General features: G+C 39.1%; 2 protein-coding genes across 4 annotated transcripts in view; one reads left to right on the top strand and one right to left on the bottom strand.

Moving 5' to 3' along the window:
- The window catches only part of B3GAT2 (beta-1,3-glucuronyltransferase 2), a gene marked incomplete at both ends in the record, with an annotated part of 79,696 nt that extends 71,531 nt beyond the window's left edge, over positions 1-8,165 (top strand). The window contains 2 exons of the mRNA XM_080700276.1: positions 7,851-7,999; positions 8,079-8,165. Coding sequence (XP_080556402.1) covers positions 7,851-7,999; positions 8,079-8,165 — 236 coding nt within the window. The remainder of the gene's footprint in view (positions 1-7,850; positions 8,000-8,078) is intronic.
- A 1,271-nt stretch (positions 8,166-9,436) lies between these two features.
- SMAP1 (small ArfGAP 1) overlaps positions 9,437-23,145 on the bottom strand; it is a gene marked incomplete at both ends in the record, with an annotated part of 159,748 nt that continues 146,039 nt past the window's right edge. For all 3 annotated transcript variants that reach the window (XM_080699932.1, XM_080699933.1, XM_080699934.1), the window contains 4 exons: positions 9,437-9,571; positions 11,259-11,560; positions 12,352-12,523; positions 16,934-17,061. In XM_080699932.1, coding sequence (XP_080556058.1) covers positions 9,437-9,571; positions 11,259-11,560; positions 12,352-12,523; positions 16,934-17,061 — 737 coding nt within the window. The remainder of the gene's footprint in view (positions 9,572-11,258; positions 11,561-12,351; positions 12,524-16,933; positions 17,062-23,145) is intronic.

Here is a 23,145-nt window from a genome sequence, read left to right as displayed (position 1 = left end):
AGAAAGAAAGAAAGAAAGAAAGAAAGAAAGAAAGAAAGAAAGAAAGAAAGAAAGAAAGAAAGAAAGGAAGGAAGGAAGGAAGGAAGGAAGGAAGGAAGGAAGGAAGGAAAGAAATATTCTTAGAAATAGTGTTTTGTCTTTTTTTCATAAGGAACAATGGCTGCTAAAAGACTTTTTTTTGGGGGGGAGATGGAACCCAGAGGCATTCTACCTCCAAGTTACACCCTCAGCCTTATTTTTTATTCTTTATTTTGAAACGGTGTCAGTAAGTTGCAGAGAGCCTCCCTAAGTAGCTGAGGCTGGCTGCGAACCTGCAATCCTCCTGTCTCAGCCTCCCAAGTCCTGGGACTGCAAGCGTGCGCCACCACGCCCGGCTGCTAAATGACTTTTGAGAAGTTTAAACAACAGGGCAGCAATTTTTAAAAAGTTTCACCCCAAAGCAATCATAAAGTTTCAGTCATTCTAGAGTAGATGAATAAACCTATTCAAAATCCAGACATGCTTTTTTCCTTCCTCTTCTGCACCAGAAGGAAATGATTCTAAATTATGGTTAGTATTAAATGTAGACCTTTGTGGGTGTCTGTAGTCCCAGCAACTCAGGAGTTGGAGGCAGAAGGTTTGCTTGAGCACAGGAGTTTGATGCCCACCTAGGTGATGTAGCCAGACCCTGCCTCAAGTGAATGAATGAAACGACAATTCTGTGTACTTGTTAGGAAAGTCTTTATCATGATGGTGAAAGAGCATGCCATGGCATGTGAACATTCTGCCTGAATACCATGAGAAACCGTAGGAGAATACACACAGATACTTGCCCTCTCAGGGTTGGATTAGTTACTACCACAGCGGGTTGTTAGAAAGAGAGGCTGCTTCTTGCAATTTCTTCTATTCCGTCTGTACACACTTGCCCTTTTACCTTCTGAAATGTTACACTTTTGCCAGATGCCATCATTATGTTCTTAGACTTAAACTTCAGGCTCTAGAAATATGTGCCTAAATAAACAATTAATTTATTAATTTATTTATTTATTGCAGCACTGGAGATGAAACCCAGGGGCATTCTACTTCCGAGTTACACTTCCAGCCCTATTTTTAATTCTTTATTTTTGAAACAGGGTCTCACTGAGTTGCAAAAAGCCTCACTAAGTAGTTGAGGCTGGCTATGAACTGTGATCCTCCTGTCTCCCGAATGCTGAGATTACAAACATGCGCCACCATGCCCAGCTTAGACAATTCTTTATCATTGATCCAGTCTCAGGTATTTTATTAGAGCAACACTGGTAAGATATGTAATAAAATTAGAAATCAGTACCACAAAGGAGTTTCACAAATCTGTGGAAATTAAACAACATACTCCTAAATAACCAGCCAAAGAAGAAATTATAAGGAGAGTTGGAAAATACTTGGAGATGGATGAAAATAGATATACAACATTGCTAAAACCTATGAGGTACAACTAAAGCAGTGCTGTAGAGGTAAATGTGTAGCACCAACATCTCAAACTAATAACCGAACATTCTACTATAAAAAACTAGAGCCGGTCGTGGTGGCGCACGCTTGTAATCCCCGCGCTTGGGAGGCGGAGACAGGAGGATTGGAGCCAGCCGCACTGGCTTAAGAGACCCTGTTTCCAAATAAAAAAATATAAAATAGGTCTGGGAGTGTAGCCCGGAGGGAGAAGGGCTTCCAGGAACCCCAGTACCACCAAAAAAAAAAAAAAAAAAAAAAAAAAAACCAAAACAAAACAAAAAAACAAAAAACTAGAAAAAGAGACCAAACTAAACCCAAAGTAGCAATACAAAGGAAATGATTCTATTATAGCAAAATAAATGATATGCAATATAAAAGCAGAGAAAATAAATTCAATGAAATGTCTGTTCTTTAAAAACATAAACATAGCCAGGCGTGGTGGCGCATGCTTGTAATCGCCGTGCTTAGGAGGCAGAGACAGGAGGATTGTGCAGGTTCGAAGCCAGCCGCGCGCGCTGGCTTAGGAGACCCTGTTTCCAAATAAAATATAAAAATAGGTCTGGGAATGTAGCCCAGAGGTAGAAGGGCTTCCAGGAACCCCAGTACCACCAATAAATAAATAAATAAAGAAAGAAAGAAAGAAAGAAAGAAACAAACAAACAAACAAACAAACAAACAAACATAATTGATAGTTTTAGTTATAATTTCCAGGAAAAAAGAAGTCTTAAATTATTAAAATTAAGAATGAAAGCAGGAATATTACTACCAACCTTACAGACATATTTTAAAAGTATGTAAGAGGCTGAGCATAGTGGTGCATACCTGTAATCCCTGTCATTGGGTGGCTGAGACAGGAGGCTCACAGATTCAGGGACAGCCTTAGAAACTTAAAGCTCAGCAACCTGACAAGACCATTTCAAAACAAAAAATAAAAAAGTGCTGGGGTTGTATCTCAGTAAGTAACACACACATGTACACACACACACACACACATAAAAGGATTTTATGAAAAAGTATCTCATATTAGATAGCTGAAATGAAAACAGATGTGTTTAACTATTAAAACTGACTCAAAAATATAGAAGATCTACACAGACTGATGACAAGCAGAGTGACTGAATTAGTCATCAAAACTTCCCCAAGAGAAAGTCCAGTTTCAGATAGCTTCACTGGTGAATATCATAAAACAAATAAAAATTACCAGTAACCCTTCACAAAAATTTCTAAAAAAAGAGAATTACTTAAAGTTCTTTTCTGTTAGAGTGCATACAAAGCTGTCATCTTGTCTTCTTCCTGAGTGAGTTTTGGTAGTTTTCTCTCTCAAGGAATGTTTTTCTATTTCAATTTAAATTATCAAATTCTCTGACAAAGTTGCTCAAATGCTCCTTTTAGTACTTCCTGTTCTGATATCCTGTCTCTCATTTCTAATAATTGACATGTGTGTCTTCTATTTCATACTGACTATGGATAGATGTTTATCACCTTTATTTCTCTTATTCTAAGGAGCAGGTTTCTATTTCTCTGGTCTTTATATTTTATTTCTACTTATGTGATTTCTGCTTTTTTATTAGTATCCATTTTTTCTGTTTACTTTGGGTTTCATTTACTTTTTCTAGCTTATAACCATAGAAGCTTAGGTCATTGAATTGAGATCTTTCTTGTATAATGTTTAAAACTTTTTTTAAAACGTGTTTTTTTCACTGGATGTGGTGGTATGCCCTATAATTTCTGCTACTGGAGAGGCTGAGGCAAAAGTGAGGTAGAAGAGGAGAAATACTTTATTTCTCCTAAAATATTAGAGTAAGGAGACACACTGAGAAGGAAAGGGAAAATATATTTTTTAAATCTAAAAACTTCATCTCTAAGCAGAAGCCTCAATAGGCTTTTATCACATGGCCCCCCTCCCCACCTGAGGTTACAAAGGATCCATAAGGATGGACAATTCAGGTCCACCAGGTGACACCCTCCATACCAGGACCCGGAGGATGAGGGTGTGGACACCTCCACCCCTGCTACTGGACCCACGGAAGCTGCATGACCCTCACTCGCTCCCTCCCTCTCCAGATGGCCCACTCTCCCTCAATCATGGATCCCTCACTTTCCTAAATAAATCTTGGTCTTGGCCTCTGACTGGCACATGCTGAAATTCTTTTCTGCCATGGAAGCCAAGAACCCCATGGAATTACTGTGTTTCCCCACGACAGGAGGATCACTTGAGCCCAAGCTTTACGGACAGCCTGGGCAACATACCAAGACCCTGTTTCCTGAATTAAGAAAAGTTAACTTTCCACTTTAAGCACTGCATTGGAGACACCCTACAAATTCTGGGATGTCTTTTCATCATTAACTACTCTCATTTCCCTTTTTTCCCCTTTGATCTGTATTTTTCTGTAGAATTATATTGTGTAGTTTCCAAAAATTGTGGAGAATTTTCCAAATATCTGGAAAGTAACACAATCTTTTGGTTTATACTTGAATTCCACCATGGTCAGAGGACACACTTTGTGCAATGTGCTTTTTTTGTGGTTCTAGAGATTGAACACAGGGAATTCTACCTCAGAGCTACACCGTCAGCCCTGTTTTTTATTCTTTATTTTGAAACAGGGCCTCACTGAGTTGCAGAAGTAGTGGAGGCTGGCTGCAAAACAGAACCTCTTGTCTCAGCCTCCCAAGTACTGAGATTACAAGCACTCCTCCACGTGGCTAACGTGAATTCTTTTAAATTTATTGAGACTTGATTCATGGCCAGACTATGGTCTATACTGAGAATATTCCATATGCACTGGGAGAGACTGTATAAGACGCTGTTATAGGTGAGGTGTTCTCTAAAGGTCACATAAAGTTGGCCGCATGGAGTGTTGCTTACGCCATATCTATCTTTACTGATTTTTTAATTTGGAAACTCCAGTCATTATTTCTGTATCTGTTTTCCTGTCTCCCTCTTTCACCTTTAATTTTGTCTGATGCTCATGTGTATGTTTTGTATTTTTTGTGTTTCATTTTGTTTTCATTGTAATGCATCTAAATGGACTGTCATGTCTCACCTGCTATGACGCCCACCCAGAGCATTTCATCTCTCTTTGTTTTTATTATTGGGATGAACTTATTTCCCCTCATAGCTCTACTTAGCATGCTTAGTGTTTTCTCTACCTCCCTAGACAGATAAAGTACATTTAAAGTTCTTATCATTCTGTCATTTCTGGGTTTTTATTGCTTAAATATTTTCTTCATTATGGGATTGCATTTTGCTGCTTCTTTGTGCACTTGGCAATTTTGGATTCTTAGGCATCTTGAATTTTAAATGACTAGGTACTGAATTATATAGGTACATATATGACACATATTACATGTATATAACATACATATAAGCCAGGCGTGGTGGCGCACGCTTGTAATTCCAGTTCCTGGGAGGCCGAGACAAGAGGATCGCAGGTTTAAGGCCAGACTCAGCCACTCAGTGAGACCCTGTTTCAAAAAAAGAATAAAAAATAGGGCTGGGAGCATAGCTCAGAGGTAGAATGCCCCTGGGTTCAATCCCCATTACTAAATAAATTACAGGCAGGCAGGCAGGCAGGCCCAGGTCAGCCTGCAGGACTAATATGATCTCATGGTAGCCTTCTATGCTCTTACAGGTGCCTTAACTATTACGAGGAGGCTTTACCCAGGCTGTGGAGAGTAAGAACTATTCCCGACCTAAGCAAGCTCCAGTAATTGATTTACTGCTCCTTCCCAGGGTTTGTTATCTGACCTTGGGTAGTTCTACGGGCATTTGCTGATCTTACTCATTTTAAAACTTGAGGGGAGCCCTCTACAGAGCAACAGAGCTATCCTCCTCCCTTGGATTCTGCTCTGTGAATTCTAATGGTCTTAGTCTCCTCGAATTTTCAGTTCTCTGGGATGTGTGTGTGTGTGTGTGTGTGTGTGTGTGTGTGTGTGTGTGTGTGTGTGTGTTATTGGGGATGGAACCCAGGGGCATTCTACCTCCAAGCTACACTCCCAGACTCATTCTTTTTATTCTTTATTAGCTGAGGCTGTCTGCAAACTGGGATCTTCCTGTCTGAGCCTCCCAAGTACTGGATTACAAGCGTGTGTCACCATGCCCAGCTCTGTGGGATCTGTTTCAATCTGTACCCTTGGTGTGGCTGGCGAACTCTTCAAGCAAAAAGCTAGGACAGTTGTGGGGCTCACAGTTGCCATTTCTTGAGATGTCTGTGCGAGGTGCCCCTTTTCCAATGTCTGGATTTCTTTTACAAACATTTTCTCTGGGGTCTTAGTTATTTAAAACAGTAGAGAAACCCAGTCCCTGCTGCCCTATCTTGTCCAGAGTGAAAATGGCCTGTTGGACTGCAAATGTCCTAGAGGCTTGCTCCCCACTATCAGGAGGCACACAGAGGCAGGCCCTCTGCCACTGCGCAAGGTCAGGAAAGCCTGCCTTCTCAGTGGACAACCACTTTCCACTGGCACTTAATCTTTCACGTAACTGACCAGGACAGAAAACTCCTCTTCCCATGATTTTTGTAAGGGTCTTAATTCCTCAAAAACCACAGCAACATTTTAAAATCTAAATGAATCTCACGAAATAAGAAAAGATATAATACTAGAGACATAAAGACTTGGAACTGAATAAAACCAAGATCCTCATTGGGCTGGAAATCAGCGGCGAGGAGCTAAAAACGGCCTCAGTTTCAGGGGAGAGCTCGTTAGCTCTGCTAGCGTCTCAGCAGGGCAAGTGATTCCCCCAAAGCCTAGTTAGTTCCTGCCTGCTGGGTGGGGCCGGCTTCCTTTGAAGAGCTTACAAAGCAGAGCACGGGCAAAGAAAATAGGTAAGGGGCTGGGAGCATCTGAATTGTGCCCTCCCCCACCCCTAGTAACCCACAGTGGAAAAACCTTTTGCTGCGTGGGGAGCCAGCCACTAAAACCTGTCCTGGGAACTGCCTGGGACCAGGAAAGGGGCCCGAGCAGCAGAGGGCGGGTAGCCTCCCCACCAGTGCCAGTGCTGCTCAACTGTAGACTGCCACGTAACTCTGCAGAATTAGAAGGGTATTCCTGAGCTAAGGAACGCAAAATACTCTTAATCTGACTCCTTCAGGATTAAGAAATTAAAATCTTAGGGGAAAATGAAACCAGATCAAAGTGGTTTTTTTTTAAATCATTTTCAGAATTACTTCTATGCAATTTGGGTCCTAGTTATTGAGAGAACAAGGAAATAAAATTACCTTGAAGCCATGTAAAGAATATGCCAGAAGCCTCCATGTGATTGACAAGGGCAGACTCATTTAGATTAAAACATTTTTTTAAATACAAGAAATCTTTAAACAGTAAAATCTGGTCCTCTTATGAGAAGGCACTTTGTATATTAATAAGAACCTTTAACTCTTGTTAAGTCCTGTGCTGTCCCAGCTGTGCCTGAGGAAGACCAGATTTTTTCAGAGTGGTGTGACATGCAGAAGGCATGGTTCTAGATAATTCACAACTCTGTACCTGTCAACCAGGATACTTCCAGCCATAAATGGTAGCCAATATCGCCTTTCCCTCATTCAGTGTGTGTGTGTGTGTGTGTGTGTGTGTGTGTGTGTGTGTGTGTGTGTGTGTACACGCCACTGCATGTATATAAATCTTTTGGACAGCACTTTGCAGTCTTTCCATACATTATCTTATAAAAGTGGTGGCCAGTATCATCTTTCCCTCATTCACGGTGCCTGTCATTTTATTACCAACCTTCTCAATGCAAAGTCAGAGTAGTACTGATTTATAATGATGTCCAAGGACACGTAGGGGAACTGGATGGGACACATACCCCAAGGGTCTTTAGGGTAATACATGCTTTCTAGTTGCACTGAGTTAAGAGTATCAAGCATGGATGTATGGTATATCTGATGAAATGGCAAAGTATAAAATCTCTTTATTAGCTGGGCGTGGTGGCGCACACTTGTAATCCCAGCACTTGGGAGGCTGAGACAGGAGGATCATATAGGTTCGAAGTCAGCCTCAGCTACTTAGTGAGGCTCTCAGCAACTTAGTGAGACCCTGTTTCCAAATAAAATATAAAATGGGTCTGGGAGTATAGCGCAGAGGTAGAAAACCCCTGAGTTCCAGCCCCAGTACCACCAAAAAAAGAAAAAAAGAAATCTCTTTATTACCAGCAGACTTCCTACTTCATGGTAGATGTATGATACCTGGGGGTACCTGCTTTTCACTGCATATACAATATTGGAATAATTTTCTTAGAGACTGTAATGCAGGTAATGCTCCAATTCAATTTTGTAAACAAAGACAGACCTGACACACTATAGGTATTTAAAAATTGTTTCTAATGGGACCAAAATTATACAGAAAAAGAGTACATCAACATTTTTAAAGTCTTTTTTTAATTTTTCATAAAGGATTTGCTGTAAGTCTTCAAGTCATCTTGTCCAATCCAAAAGCTGTATTTAAGCGCCGAGGATCCCAACCAGGGATGCAAGAATCTGACTTCCTAAAACAGATAACAACAGTGGAGGAACTGGAACCAAAGGCAAATAACTGCACCAAGGTATTTGCTCACTTACACTGCCTGCTCTGGAGCGCCCGCACTGAGTGTGTGGCACCCAAACTCTCCCCCTCCCCTTTAGGTTCTCGTGTGGCACACGCGGACAGAGAAGGTCAATCTAGCCAACGAGCCAAAGTACCACCTGGACACAGTGAAGATCGAGGTGTGAGCAGCAGCAAAGGCCGGTGCGGTTTCCTGGCTGGTGGATGTGGAAGCGAATGTCTGGAGTTTAGGCTGCAGAACATTCAGGTATTATTCATTTTACTTCAGTGTCACAGCCTGTACTGTCTTCTGATGGAGACCTGTTCAAACAGCTTGTTGGTGACTGTGAGCTAACGTGTTGGTACCGAATGTACCTTCTGCCTTCATTTGTTCTGCATGTTTTCTGTATAACCTAATTGGAAGAGTTCTGTACAATACAGCTAATTGGCAATGCGAGATACCAACCTGAATATCTTATATACTCCCCCCAACTGGCCTTATAATTGGTAGGACCGAACAGGTTTTAGAAACTGATGACAAGTATTTTATCAACTAAGCATTCCCAACATTCCAACATGAAGTCAATTTTAGGAGGCTGTTGGCAGTATATATTGTAGGGAAAAACACATACACGAAAGTCTCTGGATTCATCTGTTTAATATCGGGAAATAACATTTTGTCAATACTAGGCACCATAAAATGTAAACACAATTACTGTCATAAACCTGGATATACCTTCAAGAGTTCAAAGTGGCTTTGTTTAGTTACCCTGTTTGCATATAGTGCAGAAATAGGTCTTCATGTGAGCACTATGTACATAAGAAAAGGTCCAAATTATAGGAGGCAGATAAAATTTGAATTCTTTCAACATTCATTCAATTAAGCTTTATAGTAACATCCAGGTTTATCTTCCTTTCACTAACCACGTTCCCTGTTAAGCACATCATAACAATAGCACAGTGAAGTGAATGCGGAAACAAAATTTTGATACACTAGAAAACAGTGTTCAGTGATACATTTACATCCTATTTATATGATTAAACATTGGATCATACAGTACCTTCCTACAGGGTTACTGGCTAATTTGGGGATGGGGTTTAAACTGTTAGAGGTATTACTAACATGATAACTACTTCCCTTATATGCAAACATTAGAGCTATAATTTTATTGATAGTAAAACTGATTATGCAAGTTGACTGAGCAGCTTTCAAATAATGTGGTTGATGAGATCATGGGAAATATGAGCAAAGCTGCCCTTGACATAAAACGGTGTTTCAACCTGCTTTTCACCACATCAAATTTAATCATTACAGACCAACACGGTCAATCAGGTAATTCTTAATATGGACAATGGGGGAGAAAGAAAAAAAATATATGTACATGAGTAAACAGGGGAACTAGATGCATTTTAGCAAGGAATGTCAGGTGGTGGTTCCGGATGAAACGTGTGCTGCAGCTCATTTCCACAGCTGTGTGCTGAGAGTCTGACCCGAGGAGCTTCCAGACCATCCTGCTGTTGTGCTGGGGGGCTGGCCAAACCCCGCTGTAGGGGCTGCACTTGAGATACTCATGCCAGCCATTTGCTGATTCATCTGTGAAACACATGAGACTTGGTTTAAGAGGATTACTTCACTTTTAATTCTTGCTTCTTTGGCCACAGTTGGATATTTTTTCATTAAAGTGAAAATTAGTCAAAGCAGACTAGCATATAAATATTTATAGAAAGCAGGTAGCTAATTTGACACATTATTTTCTTCCATTTCTTAGCTTTATCTATAAAGTAATCTCAATCATATCATATTTATCCAATTTCTTATCCCCAAAGATTAACCCCAACTGAAAAAAAACCAAAGCAGTTTTTAAATTTGTACCTGACTATGTATTATGAAATAAGTACATCATTCAACTATACTTGGGTATTGTACTTTAACTACTAAGGACTAAGAAAATTTTGGAAAGTAAAGTACTATAAAATTATCCTATAAACTTTTAATAATTAAAAGATGGCTATGGTTTATTAAAAACTTAAATGGCCTCATATACTTTAAGTACTAAAAAACACTGACTATAATGCATATTTTTTGTGTTCTAACAACACCAGCAGTTAAAATTATTTCTCATTTGATGCTATAGTGTTGCAATTACATCATTTTAATTTCTCCCATGCTGGAGTCAAGTGTTTTTATAAGCCTCAGCCCTGTGGTTCTTTTCATCCAAGATTGGTGGTAAAAGAAAGAAGGGTAAGATTGTATTCTCTTTGCAATTTGTGAAAGACAACAACATTATGGGTTATGTCTGCACAACTACTGAAGGGTATTTTAACTACCCTGTCATTCGCTGGCCGGTAGACTGTACCAGTGGTGTGCTGGAATGCCGCATAACACTTCTACACTAGTAAGGGCCAACCTAAGCTGGGTGTGCTTCAGCATTCTGGCCACATATAATCTGTTACACTTTTAACTTTCAAGATTTCCAGAGGGTAGAGACTAATGTTATACATATACTCCTGTAGGGCCATAATGGCAAAAAATAATTTGGAACATTCATGGGATAAACAGTGATTCTGCTGATGTTAGAAATTCTAGACTATTCCCTGATGTTCTCAAGGTTCCCTGCATGTTTACTGATTGTGCAGAAACCAATACCACCAAAATGCTGGAGAAACATCAAATGTTACTTCTTGGCTCTAAATTAATTTAGGTAGAAGTAGAATTTTATCTGAACCGTATGAAAATTGAGCCTGTTTCTTAAACATAAAAGTAAAAAAAAATTTTTTTAATCCAGAAGCAGTAAAGCATGTGTTCTTAAACACAGCCCTGATTCCTCAAAAAATTGTGCTTTGAAAATACAAGGCCAGATTCTTCCTAACTTGTGAATGTTACCCCAAAAATGCCCACGCATTATTAGTGACAATGGGTTGGCCTAAGTGGACCACACTAACACCCCACATGAAAGCTAGCTGAAGCTGGATTGTAACCTCAAGGTGGCAGGCAGAGTGTCTCTCAGTGTGCCCAAGATAATTTCTAGTTATTATAAATGTATTACAGATTTTCACCATTACAGGTGCATTACAGTCTGAAAAAGGAGGAAAAAACCTAACATTTCTTTAGAATACTATAAAAATAGAAGCAAATCATTTGCCTAGATCATTTGGCCTTATAAACATTTTATCTACTTAATTATTTTGCTAGATCATTAGATTTCCAAACAAATAAACCATTTAACATATAAATATTGTTTCTTTGGCTTGGTAAAAACTGGAATGTAAATGACGTGTACCTGTGAGAGGCTCCACTGAGGCTGCTGAGCTTGCGGCAGGCCAAACTTACTCTGGGGTGCTCCCATCTGTCCCACCAATCCTCCCTGGGGGCCAACAACGTTCTGAGGAAGTGGCATCACCCCAGTCTGTGCATTTCCCATGAACCCATTGGGCATGGGCATGCCCACCATCATGCTTGTACTCTGTCCCATCACGTTTCCCATGAGGCCGGGAGCTGCAGGCACACCCATCGATGGAAAACCTTGAAATGCAGTCGGTGCTTGTGAGGTAAATGGTAAATTTGTGGGTCCCATAAACACACCTGCATCATAAAAACCAATAGAAAAATGAATGAAGATGGGACTATTATATGTAACTGCACTTACCTCTGTTGACACAGGAAAAGGATCATCATCTTCCTGATCTACTTGTAGCAAAAATTCATTCCAATCAGGCTGTAGCTACTGCTAAGAATAATCAATATGTAACCCTTCAGAGTTGTTTATTTTTAAAATGCCGATAAATCAGTTATCAACATGAGCAGATTTAACTGGAAAAAGTAACTGTTAGGCAATAACTGCACAAAATACGTTCCACTGTGAGGACCAAACTATTTTGCATGAGAGTATGTGCTGTTTCTGCTGACACCAAGTAGGTGAGAGCTGTGACTTAGTTAGTAGTAGTTAGAGACTGTCATACAAGTTCATCCTGTATGTGAAATGAAGTTCATTATTTTAAAAGGAATGGTTTAACAAATTAAAAGAAAATTTTATGCCAGTAGTTTATTGTAATGATAAAGATTTTAAAATCCATGTGATAATTCAGACTGCTTATTGTTTACTTGCAGAAGAAATATACTGTGTACACAATTATAAAAGAATCTATGTCCTATAGTGAGCTTGTGAAACAACACTAAGTGATATGTGAACAGCTTGAATAAAGTTTTGTGAATCCTGTATTTGGTTTTTAATTCTAATGTTTCAGTAATTGTAGTAAAAACGGCACCACCACCACCCACAACCATAGGAAAACAGGGAAGAAATATAATTACAAAGGATGTACCTTTAGTAATGTCACTGTGAGTCACTGAAAACAAATTTCAGAATTAATTACCAGGAGTGCTTTGCTGTTGAATGGTTCCTGTGCCGTACAGAGATAAGATGGAGTCTTTGGAGAGTTGTTTCTTCGCTGCTTCTTCTGATTTTGTAGCTTGCTCAGTGAATAGATCTAGATCCCCAGATGTCACTGTAGATAGGGTAGCGGCTGCTGGTACAGAGGACGTCCCCTGAGACAAACATCAAAATAAGCTGTCAAAAGCTGCAGTAAAGCATAGCTCATCTATTACTTAAAATCTAAATTAAGTAATAAAGTTCAACAGGAATTAATTATAGGAGGTAAAATGGCAACGATCAAAAGGACTGTTCACAAGCGTTTCATGATTGGGGGGGGGGCACAAAAGCTCTTTCATAATAAACTGCATTTACCAGCCAGGCGATGCAGAGCTCTTGCTCGTCACACCTTGAAAACAATGGTTCTAACAACAGTTATGGTGCTGTCTGAGGACCACCACTACTACTTCAAAGAATGGATAACCTTTGGGTTAAAGGACATTTCTACGTTTCTGCAGCAGACTACAAGAAGGTCCTGCAATAGTTAATTAACGGTTTTTCCTTTTCAAAAGCTACATCGTAAGATTTCTATATACTTAATCCATACCCAATTACTCACCTACTCAGTTTTAACAACATTAGAATGCTTCTAATCTATATAGAAATAGAACACAGCAATACTTTGATCACCTATACTCTATATTTGTATTTGGAGGCAAAAGGACATTAACATGTAGGTATTTAACATAAAAAAATTTTCAACGAATCTCCTGTATCTCGAACATAGTATTGTCTAATCACAAGTGCTAATCTTGTTAAATGATCTTTGTAGTCATTCACATTTGTTTTAAACATGAAGATAATTTCTAAGAATTCTGTGAAGACTAATAAAAGTTGGTTAAGAGTCTTCTCAAACTATAGATCAAGGTGATTAACAAGTAGGAGTTTAAGTATTTAATGTCCTGGCTAGAATACCATGTAATAAATTATTATTCAAACATTTTACTCACAAATTAAGCAGGGTATTTTTAATCTATTATGAACAATTAGGCAAGAACTATGAGATACGAAGAAAAGGCTACTTTATTTTGTAAAAACTCTGAAGTATATGAAATCTATCTAGACCTCACAGAACACCAAATGTAGCAATACCTTTGACAAAAATATATCTTAGCTACCAATGAAAAGAAGGAAAGTGACAGAGGCTAACAGCGTGTGCTAGAGCCATTTGGTAGGACTTGAACTCTAAAACTGTGAGTTATAATGACTGTCACTTAATTTCTGTCTTGTAAAATGAGAATAAACTTGGTGACCACAAGAAGTGCTTTATAAAATGGCAGGGTTACATATTCAGTATTTATTGTTAATACAATTAGACGGTGCAGCACCTGTATCACTAAGGGATCTTTTGATCACATTTAGTTTCTGTTCATTCTAAGAATATGCTCAATACCCTGGGGTCTATTCCCTATGGATGAAATGTAAGAAAACCCAAAATGGTTATGGAAACTGAGTCCAGTTTTTATACAGAGTAGCTTAATGTTCATGTGATCTAAAAATGTGACTTTCTTCTGATGAAGGTAAATATGGAACATCTACTTCAACATGGACACAGTAAAAAACTGCCACACTAAACAGCATGGCTAGTAAGCATTCAAATGTCCACTTATTTTTGGCATTTCATTTGCCAGCACTACACCCCAGGGTAAAAGGAGGATGATTTCTGCCTGTTGTTTAGTATTTCAGGGAGCTCCAAGGCCTCTAACAAAAGTCTTTGATCTTCTGGAATCTGGAGGTGAAACTAAGGACAGGAATCTGCACTTGTATAGGTCTATACACTATTGGTGTATAAATATGAGAGGAGAGGAGAGAGGAGCTTCTGTGTGCAACACTGGGCTCTGGAACTGTGCCACAACCCCCAACATACATGTACACTCCTGTCAATTTTGTTCCTAGGCCCCAGACAGGCAAAGCTGATAGTAAAATCAATCTATTCCATATTCACAAGTGAGAAAATCTTTTACTAGAATTTATACATGCTTAGGAAATAATATCAGGAGTGAGGGGAATAGGGCTTAAAGTAATTCATAATCTTGTTCAAACTAGTTTAAGCTCAATTTAATATAATAACCTACCAAATTAGTAAATTACACAGTACCAATATATATTTAACATCTGTACCTCATTTTCAAAAACATTATCTCCCTCCCTCACTTTGTGTGTGTGGGGAGGGCACTAAAGCATTCTACTTCTGAGCTATACCCCTATTATTTATCTTGAAACAGGGTCTTGCTAAGATGCTGAGACTTGCCTAGTACTTGTGAGAAACCATAGATGAGCAAATAAGAAGACCTGAGGGGGACAGGAGGGAGGAAAAGAGAAAATCCCTAATGTACATGATGTACATTTACAAAATATCAAAGTCAGCCACTAAGCCAAACCTGAGAAGGGGGGAAAGGGGAGGGAATGAGGTGGGGATTGGAGAAGGGCTAAGTGAGTGATGTGTGCATGTATGCCTCTATCATCTTATACCCCATTAAGATGTATGACAACAGCCAGGCGTGGTGGTGCACGCTTGTAATCCCCACACTTGGGAGGCAGAGAAAAGAGGATCACGTAGGTTCAAAGCCAGCAATGTGTGCTGGCTTAGGAGACCCTGTTTCCAAATAAAAATGTAAACATAGGTCTGGGAGTGTAGCCCAGAGGTAGAAGGGCTTCCAGGAACCCCAGTACCACCAAAAAAAAAAAAAAAAAAAAAGGAAAAACAAGTTTAGATGTAGCCAGGTATGGTGGCACACACTTGTAATTCCAGTACTTGGGAGGCTGAAACAGAGGATCACAGGTTCATGGCCAGCATCATTCACTTAGGGCCTCTACAACTTGATGTGACACTGTTTCCAAATAAAAAAAATAGGACAGGGGATGTAGGCTGAAGGTAGAATCCCCTGGGTTCAACTCCCAGCACCAAAAAAATAAATAAATAAAATATTCAGGTGAAAGACAATTCTGTTTATGAAATGTTCCCCCAAATGATAATATATGATTTTAAAAATTAGCCCTATACCAGGTACTGATCAGAATGCCCTAAAGGCCAGTCCTGCCTCTCCTAGAGCCAGGAGCTGTGCCCCACGCTCCTTATCATGGTACTAGGTGTACTAAGTTAAACGATATCTGTGTTGTTCTAATTGCTGTTATGGTACAGAAAAGAACATGTGAAGTACACTGAAGCAAAGCAACTCATACTCCAGTGGAATCTAAAGAAATCTATCAGATATACTACTACCTCACGAAAGAAGGCCAGATCAAAATAAATTACATGCTCAGATTTTCAAATTTCCCTAATACTTCTTTCCAAAGCCTCAATATTATGCAGTCTTTTACTGCCTCATGCATACTATTGCTTGCACAAATTCACAAGGCAATTAATGTTAATTAATTGAAACAAGAGTAACAATACTTAGCCCTTTTCTATGTATATTGAAGTGAGAGGAAAAAGGGCAAAGCCATAAAGTAAGCTATCTCTGCTGAAAGTAAATGCTACCTTTTCATAACAAAACTTTCTATCCCTTTATATCCATGAATATTTGGATCAATTTTTCTACAAAAAAGGAAGTATTTTATCTAAAAACTTATGCTGTACTAAATCAAACTGGTTAAATATTTATATTCTAAATATAAAATAAAGTCTTAATGCTGTATGCTTAAGAGTAATGTGTACCCTGAAAGTTCATATATTTCTTCTTCTAGAAAATCCACATAATGTTAAGGCAATTCTAAAGGTCTTCATCATAAGTAGTTTAAAAAATCTTGATCATTAATACTCCTGTTCTTTTGTGTGTGTGTAGCACTAGGACTCTCTACCTCCGAGCTACACCCCCAGCCCTTTTAGCCATTTTTATTTTAAAACAGGGTGTCACTAAGATGCTGAGAGTATCAGTAAAGTACTGAGGGCTTAGGCAGACCTTGAACCTGCAGTCCTCCTGTCTCAGCCTCCCAAGTGCTGGGATTATAGGCATGGGCCACCATGCCACACTCAGCTAATATTATTGTTCTTAATGCTTTTCTTTTTAATCCTGAAAGACAGCAAAATAGATTTTTAAGGCTAACTTAAGACATAATTTATCTTCAAGAAAAAAGTACAAGTGCTAACTTTGTTGGAATTTCTTATTCCAATAAAAATTTACAAACATCTACGGTTTAGAAACCTTAAGTGAGTGATATTCTTGATCTGAGGTCAAGCTGAGATTTTCTACTTGTTGATACAGTCTGTTCTTTCCCTAAAGCAAGTGTTAGAACTTTAAAAACAATAAATATTTTATGCTTTGTGGGTCACATGGTCTCTCTCCTAACTATTCAACTGCTTTTGTAGCAACAGAGCAGAAAAAGATAATAGTAAACCAGTGAGAGTGGCTGTGTGTCAATACACTGTATCTATAAAAGAAGTGCAGGGTTAGCTTGCTGAGCCCTGGCCTAAAGAACAGGAGGCTTTCAAAAGGAGTGACTGCTCAAAAACAACAGTTTCAAAATTAAATTTCTGAAGTTTTTCAAAAGGAAATTAACAGTAAAACCACATTTTTACTATGTACCTGAACTGGGGGCATAACAGTTGCTGGTAAGGGATTAGAAATCATCGGTCCAAAGATGTCCAGATCATCATTCAAGACTGGCACTGTGGCTGTATTTCCATTGGTCACTGGAGCTTCAGCAGGACCGTCTGAAAAATACAAAGAATTCTTGTTTTAACATAGAGACTCTTAAATTCTTTGAAACATGGCATTATTTTAGATATTAATATATGGTTCTTAGAAAAATAAGCCCGGTGTGGTGGTGCATGCCTATAATTGCAGTACTCGGGAAATCCTTTCTTTATGCAAACACAGTGCCAAATACCAAAATAAAAGTGCAAAAAGAAAAAGGTGACAAGTTGAATGTAAGCAATGAGTTATACTTTTCAGTTAATGTTTTTTTTTTTTTTTGCTTTTTAATTTTTTCTTAATAATTAGGAAAATTTATGAAGGGGCACCTTTAAGGTGAGAATATACCTATCAACTGATTTTTTTGGGTTTTGGTGGTGCAGGGCATTCTACTTCTGAGGTATTCCTCCAGTCCTTTTAATGTTTTCTTTTGAAAGAAAGTCTTGCTAGGTTGCTGAGAGTCTGGCTAACTTGCTGAGGCTGTTCTTGAACCTGTTCTCTGGGCATCATAGGCATGATGGTTCTGTGAAGTAGATTCAGATCTATGCTAAAATTCAGTTGACAGGAGCCAGGCATGGTGGTGAATGCCAATAATCCCAATACTCGGGAGGCTGAGACAGGAGGATCATTGGTCAAAACCAGCCTCAGCTACTTAGTGAGGCCTTCTGAAACTTAGTGAGACCCTGCTTCAAATCAAAAAATAAAAATAGTGCTGGAGTGTAGCTCAGAGGTAGAATGTCCTTAGGTTCAATCCCCAGTACCATAAAAAAAAAAGAAAAGAAATCAATCAGCATATAACACATTATGTTATTTTATTTTAACCTTCACAGCCTTTAGGACTTACATATGCAGCCAATAATTTGTCTATCACAGAGCTACAGTAATGCCTTGGACTGTAATTTTACCCAATTTTTATAATAAAAGCAACACATTCTTGTAAAAGACTTAAGCCACACAAAAATAAAGAAATCAAAAGTCCCTATTATTGACCGTGGTAATGGTTGTACAACAATGTACACTTAACATGGTTAGAAAGGTAAATTTTATATTTTGCCACAATTTAAAAAATATAGGAGTACAAAGTCTTTATATAAAATTATATATGTATAGGTAAGATTATGATACTATATGAATCTATAACAACTCATTTATTCAATCATGGTTCACAGGCATTTATGTTGTTTCTAAATTTTTACCACGACAAAAACAGAACTGCACATGTACGGTTGTTAACATAAACTGTACACAGCTCAAAATTCTTCACTGCAGGATAATATGCCTTCTGTTTTCATCAGAACATTGAAAACAAGTCCACCTCTCATTCTGTGTTATCATTTTAATTAATATTTAAAAACCAGTCCCTTGAAATTTTAGGCTTCCACACAAACAACACTGGACTATCTATGTGACCACCCACGAGTGGTGAATGGAACTGTCATGAATGTCAGCTCACAGTGTGAGTCTGAGAAGCTTTCAAATAAAAAGCACCTGCATCAGAACAGCTACCTTTGTCGCAGGGTTGACATGATTTACACTTGACTAGGAAAATGTTCTCATAGCTCCAAAAACACGAGGTGAGGAACCTCCTTCCCAGGCCCGATCAAGGTTCACCTCTACATGATACTTCGCAATAGGACTGGCAATTTCTCTCTGTTCTCATGCCTTCAACGTACCTGCCCTTCTCTTCCAGATCTCTAACCCAGTCTTTTATGGAATCCCTTAATGACAGGTTCTGGACTTCACTCTCATCAGTTTTCCTTATTACTACAAAAGCTACACATTCACAGAATTGTTTAAAAAAAAAAATTCTTAACCTAAATAGAAATTTCTCAGCCTTGCAAAATCAGCAAATACAAGTTCCCACTGCATTGGAATGTTTACTAATTTTACTTTCTACATTTGGCCTGCTAAACACATTTCTTAAAAAGGATTGTAGGCTAAGACAGGAGGACTGTGCATATTTGAAGCCAGCCTCAGCTACTTAGTGAGGCTCTCACAGCAACTTAGTGAGACCCTGTTTCCAAATAAAATATAAAAATAGGTCTAGGAGTGTATCCTGGAGGTAGAAAGCCCCTAGGTTCCATCCCCATCCCCAGTAATACACACACACACACACACACACACACACACACACACACACACATTGTTTGATTCATTTTGAAGTCACTGTTTTTAATTTTCAATAGTAAAAAAAAAAAAAAGAACTAAAACTGATTGCTGTCATTATAACTATCACATTTATCCTGATTTTTTTGTGTGTGTGTGTCTGTGTGTGGTACTTGGGATTAAACCCCAGGGCATTCTACCTCTGAGCTCCACCTCCAGCCCTATTTTTTATTCTTTATTTTGAAACAAGGTCTCACTACGTTGTGGAGGGCCTAAGTAGCTGAGGTTGGCTGTGAACCTGCAATCCTTCTGTCTCAGCCTCCCAAGCCAAGTACTGGGATTACAAGCATGTGCCATCACTCCCAGTCTGATTTTTTTTTTAATTTGTGCATTATGATTATAGAACTTGGATGGTTTTAAAGAATAATTACATATTACTGCTGTCCCCAAAAAGGATGAGAAGGACATCTCCTCCCACTATCTCCAGTTATAGAAACAAGGGCACAGATAAATTAAGAGACTTCCCCAATGCCATTCATCCTAGTCAAACAGTAAAATTTGTACTGGAATGGGGTTTTCCTCACCCTTAGACTGCTCTTTTCTTAAAAGGCTTGTAATTACAAACATACCCAATTATAAAGAAGCCACTTTACAATTCTAAAAACTGAAAACCAATGCTGAAATAATTTACATTTGTATTAAGTTTGAGAAGCAGGGATTTAAGTGGTCCAAAAATATTGCCAGGCTGTGTACTTAAGCACTTCATCATAACCCACTTCACTCTCCTTGTACCAAGGCCAGTATCTTCTAACCTTATAGTGAGGAATAGATGGATATAGTCATCAAAAACAAACTGAGCTTGAGGGAAGAAACTGGGCTAAAATCAGCCCTTAATCAATGAAGAGTAATCCAAAATACCCAAATCAAGGGCCCAATGATAGCATGATCTTTGCTGACTGAATAGAAGCTCTGAGGCCATGAAAGCAACAAAATACCAATATGCTGAAAAAGAGTTTTCAGAGAAATAATTTTAAAACTCAGAAAAAATAAGGCTTACTCAAATTCAATGGTTTAAACAGGGTAAAATCACTATAATTAAAAATATTTAAATCAGCATGGGTTATGTCTCCTTTGTACATGTGCATATGTACATATACAGGTATCTATCCAGACAAATGGAAACATCCTCTTTCAACCACACAGGGCCTTTATTTATTTGTGTGTGTGTGTGTGTGTGTGTGTGTGTGTGTGTGTGTGTGTGTTACTTAGGACTGAACCCAGGGGCATTCTACCTCTGAGCTACATCCCCAGCCCTATTCTTTATTTTGAAACATGGTCTCACTAAGTTGCGGAGGACCTCACAAGTTGCTGAGGCTGGCTTTGAACCTGTAATTCTCCTGTCACAGCCTCCCAAGTACTGAGATTACAAGTGTGCACCACCATGCCCAGCTACACACTGCCTTCTCAGAGATAAAAAGAATCTGTGTCAACAGGTAATCAGAATTCTCCACAGACATCCACCGTACAGTGTGTGTTCCTTGCTTAGCTACACAACTGGGAGCAGCCTGCATCAGAAGGAGGCAGCAACCCCTTTAATCAGCATGCAGAAACAGTAGTTGGTGGACAATAAAAATAATGGGAGATCCACGGTACAAGAAAAGCCTAAGGCAAATGGAGAAATTTAGCAGGGAAAACATCATAAAAAGCGATAATGAAGCACAAAGGACCCCGTGAAACGGCAATGAGCAAACAGCAGAAATTAGGACAGGCAGTAAAATAAGTAAAGGATTTCTATCTTAAAGGTAAAGGAGGCATCAAGCCTACAGTTAGCATGTGGGTAAATATTTTGTTTCTGCATTACCTTAATGTTTTAGGCTACTGTGTTTTCTGAATCCCAGCCTTAAAAGTACTGGGGATTACAAGCATGCGCCACCACACCAGCAAGAAACTATTCCTGGAGTCCTCAGGCAGAATCAAATGTCCCATCCCTGGTCAGGGGTAAAATTGTTTACATAGCCCCCAGTCTCTCTCTCTACAAAAGCACTTTGAGAGAGGCACTGACTTCACTATCTAATGTAGGAATAGTACTAGGAATAGTACTTGGTCCAGGCTACCACTAAGGCAATGAACTCTCCACCAGGCATCACCCCTACTGCAAGCCAGACGATCCACATCTGGTCTACAGTTAATCGATTGTGGATAACTGTTTTCTTCCTATTTGCGAACTCAGTTGGTATGGATCATAGATTTCTTAAACTTACTGGCATACCAATGCCCCTTAAAAAAAACACTCAGCATTCCCCTGGGCATTTCCACCACCCTTTTATTTTTATTTATACCTCTCACCTGCACCTGAGGCCTCTTGACTATACCTGTCCAGGGTGGGAGTGTCACCAACTCTGAGAATCTGTGGCCTAGGTGGTGGCCTACTGACTCTACCTCCCAAGTGCTTCTTTAGTCCAGAGACTGAAAAGTGGCGGCCTTCCTTAATGGCATGACTGGACACGCCATAGATGGCATAAGCTTTTTCACTCCCAACTGGCACCATGTTTATAGGCCTTAGCCCTTGTTCAGTACCTCCTGCATCACCAAGCTGGGTATGGTGAGTCATGCCTGTAATCCCAATACTTGAGGGGCTGAGACAGAAAGATTGTAGGCTCCAGGCCTGCCTTAGGAACTGTATTCCTATGATCCTCTTTCAATAAAAAAAGATAGTGCAGCTGCTTCCTTAATTTAATGCTTGGCACAAAGCAAATGCTCAACACATGAGTGATGAGTTGAAAGGCTTTCCAAACACAGGTTATATATGGAAGAATGTCTTGATGACACCAGGGCCATAGCTAAAAACAAGAGGTTTTCCTATTTGTGTTGAGAGAAAAAGTAAAACAATAAAACTATTTTTGAGAAGTGCCAGTGATCTCCTGGTTACAAATCCCTTTTCAGTCCCCAACCAATTTTACCACCAGCTTTGAAACCTCCTGCCTTGAGTTCTAAGGGCACATTCTCTGAGAAGGCCCTGAAGTCACTACTGCTGGTATTCCTTGGGTAGTTCCTCTTCCTGTCTTGTGTTCAGAGCCACAGCTGCCATAGCACTACTTGCCTGTGATGCACAACTGCTTCCTAACTGTAATCCTTACCCCAAGGCTGCTTTTCTGCAGTTCACTGATTAGAGAGGATGGAATTCTCTAAATCAGAAATGTGTCAAGAGTCACTATCCACAGCTTGCTGTCTCACTGTTCCTCAACACCACACACTACTACTCATAAACAGTCTAGTCTCCTCCCTTGCCACCTTGCTGACCAGAACCACACTACTGTCCCACAGTCCTGTCACAGTACCTGACACTGTTTCACAATAAAGAAATTTAAATAAGGGCTGAGAATGTAGCTCAGAGATAGAATCTCTCTGAGTTCAATCTCTAGTATTTAAAAAAAAAGAAGCTAGTAGGCTATAAACTGATAGCTATATTTCATTAGCATTATGGTTATGCTATATTTTTTAGTGAATAATGACAAGAAAAAGAACCTGTAAATGTTCATTATAAATAGATGCAATTTTTTTTCAAATACTTTCAGCTTGAGGTTGATTGAATCCACAGAAATGAATTCATAGAGATGGAAGTTTGATAGCATTACACTGGTAGAACTATTCTAATCAAATGTTAAGTAGTCTATATTTTAAATCATTATTAAAAACTTAAGTAATAGTCAACAAAGATCAGACACTGGCATAAGGAAGAGTCCTAAAGGAACAGGTAAGAGGAACCGATGACCACACCTCCCACCCCATGTCCTAGAAAATGATTTCAGTTCTCTTTTATCATTGCAGCTCCATGTTCAAGTCAAGATGTGTCTGTGTTTGATTCAAGTCTGGTACACTTGGGACTACCTCTAGGTACTAAGACTTGAAGGCAGATAATAGTCAACTATCTCCCCAACTTCTGGTATTAGAGCATAAAGCACTAAAGTAAATAATACTGCTACAGGCTTGAAAGACTA

This window comes from Muscardinus avellanarius, assembly GCF_963383645.1.
Source record: "Muscardinus avellanarius genome assembly, chromosome: 8".
Classification (NCBI taxonomy): Eukaryota; Metazoa; Chordata; class Mammalia; order Rodentia; family Gliridae; genus Muscardinus; species Muscardinus avellanarius.
This window is presented reverse-complemented; position numbering and strand designations above follow the sequence as displayed.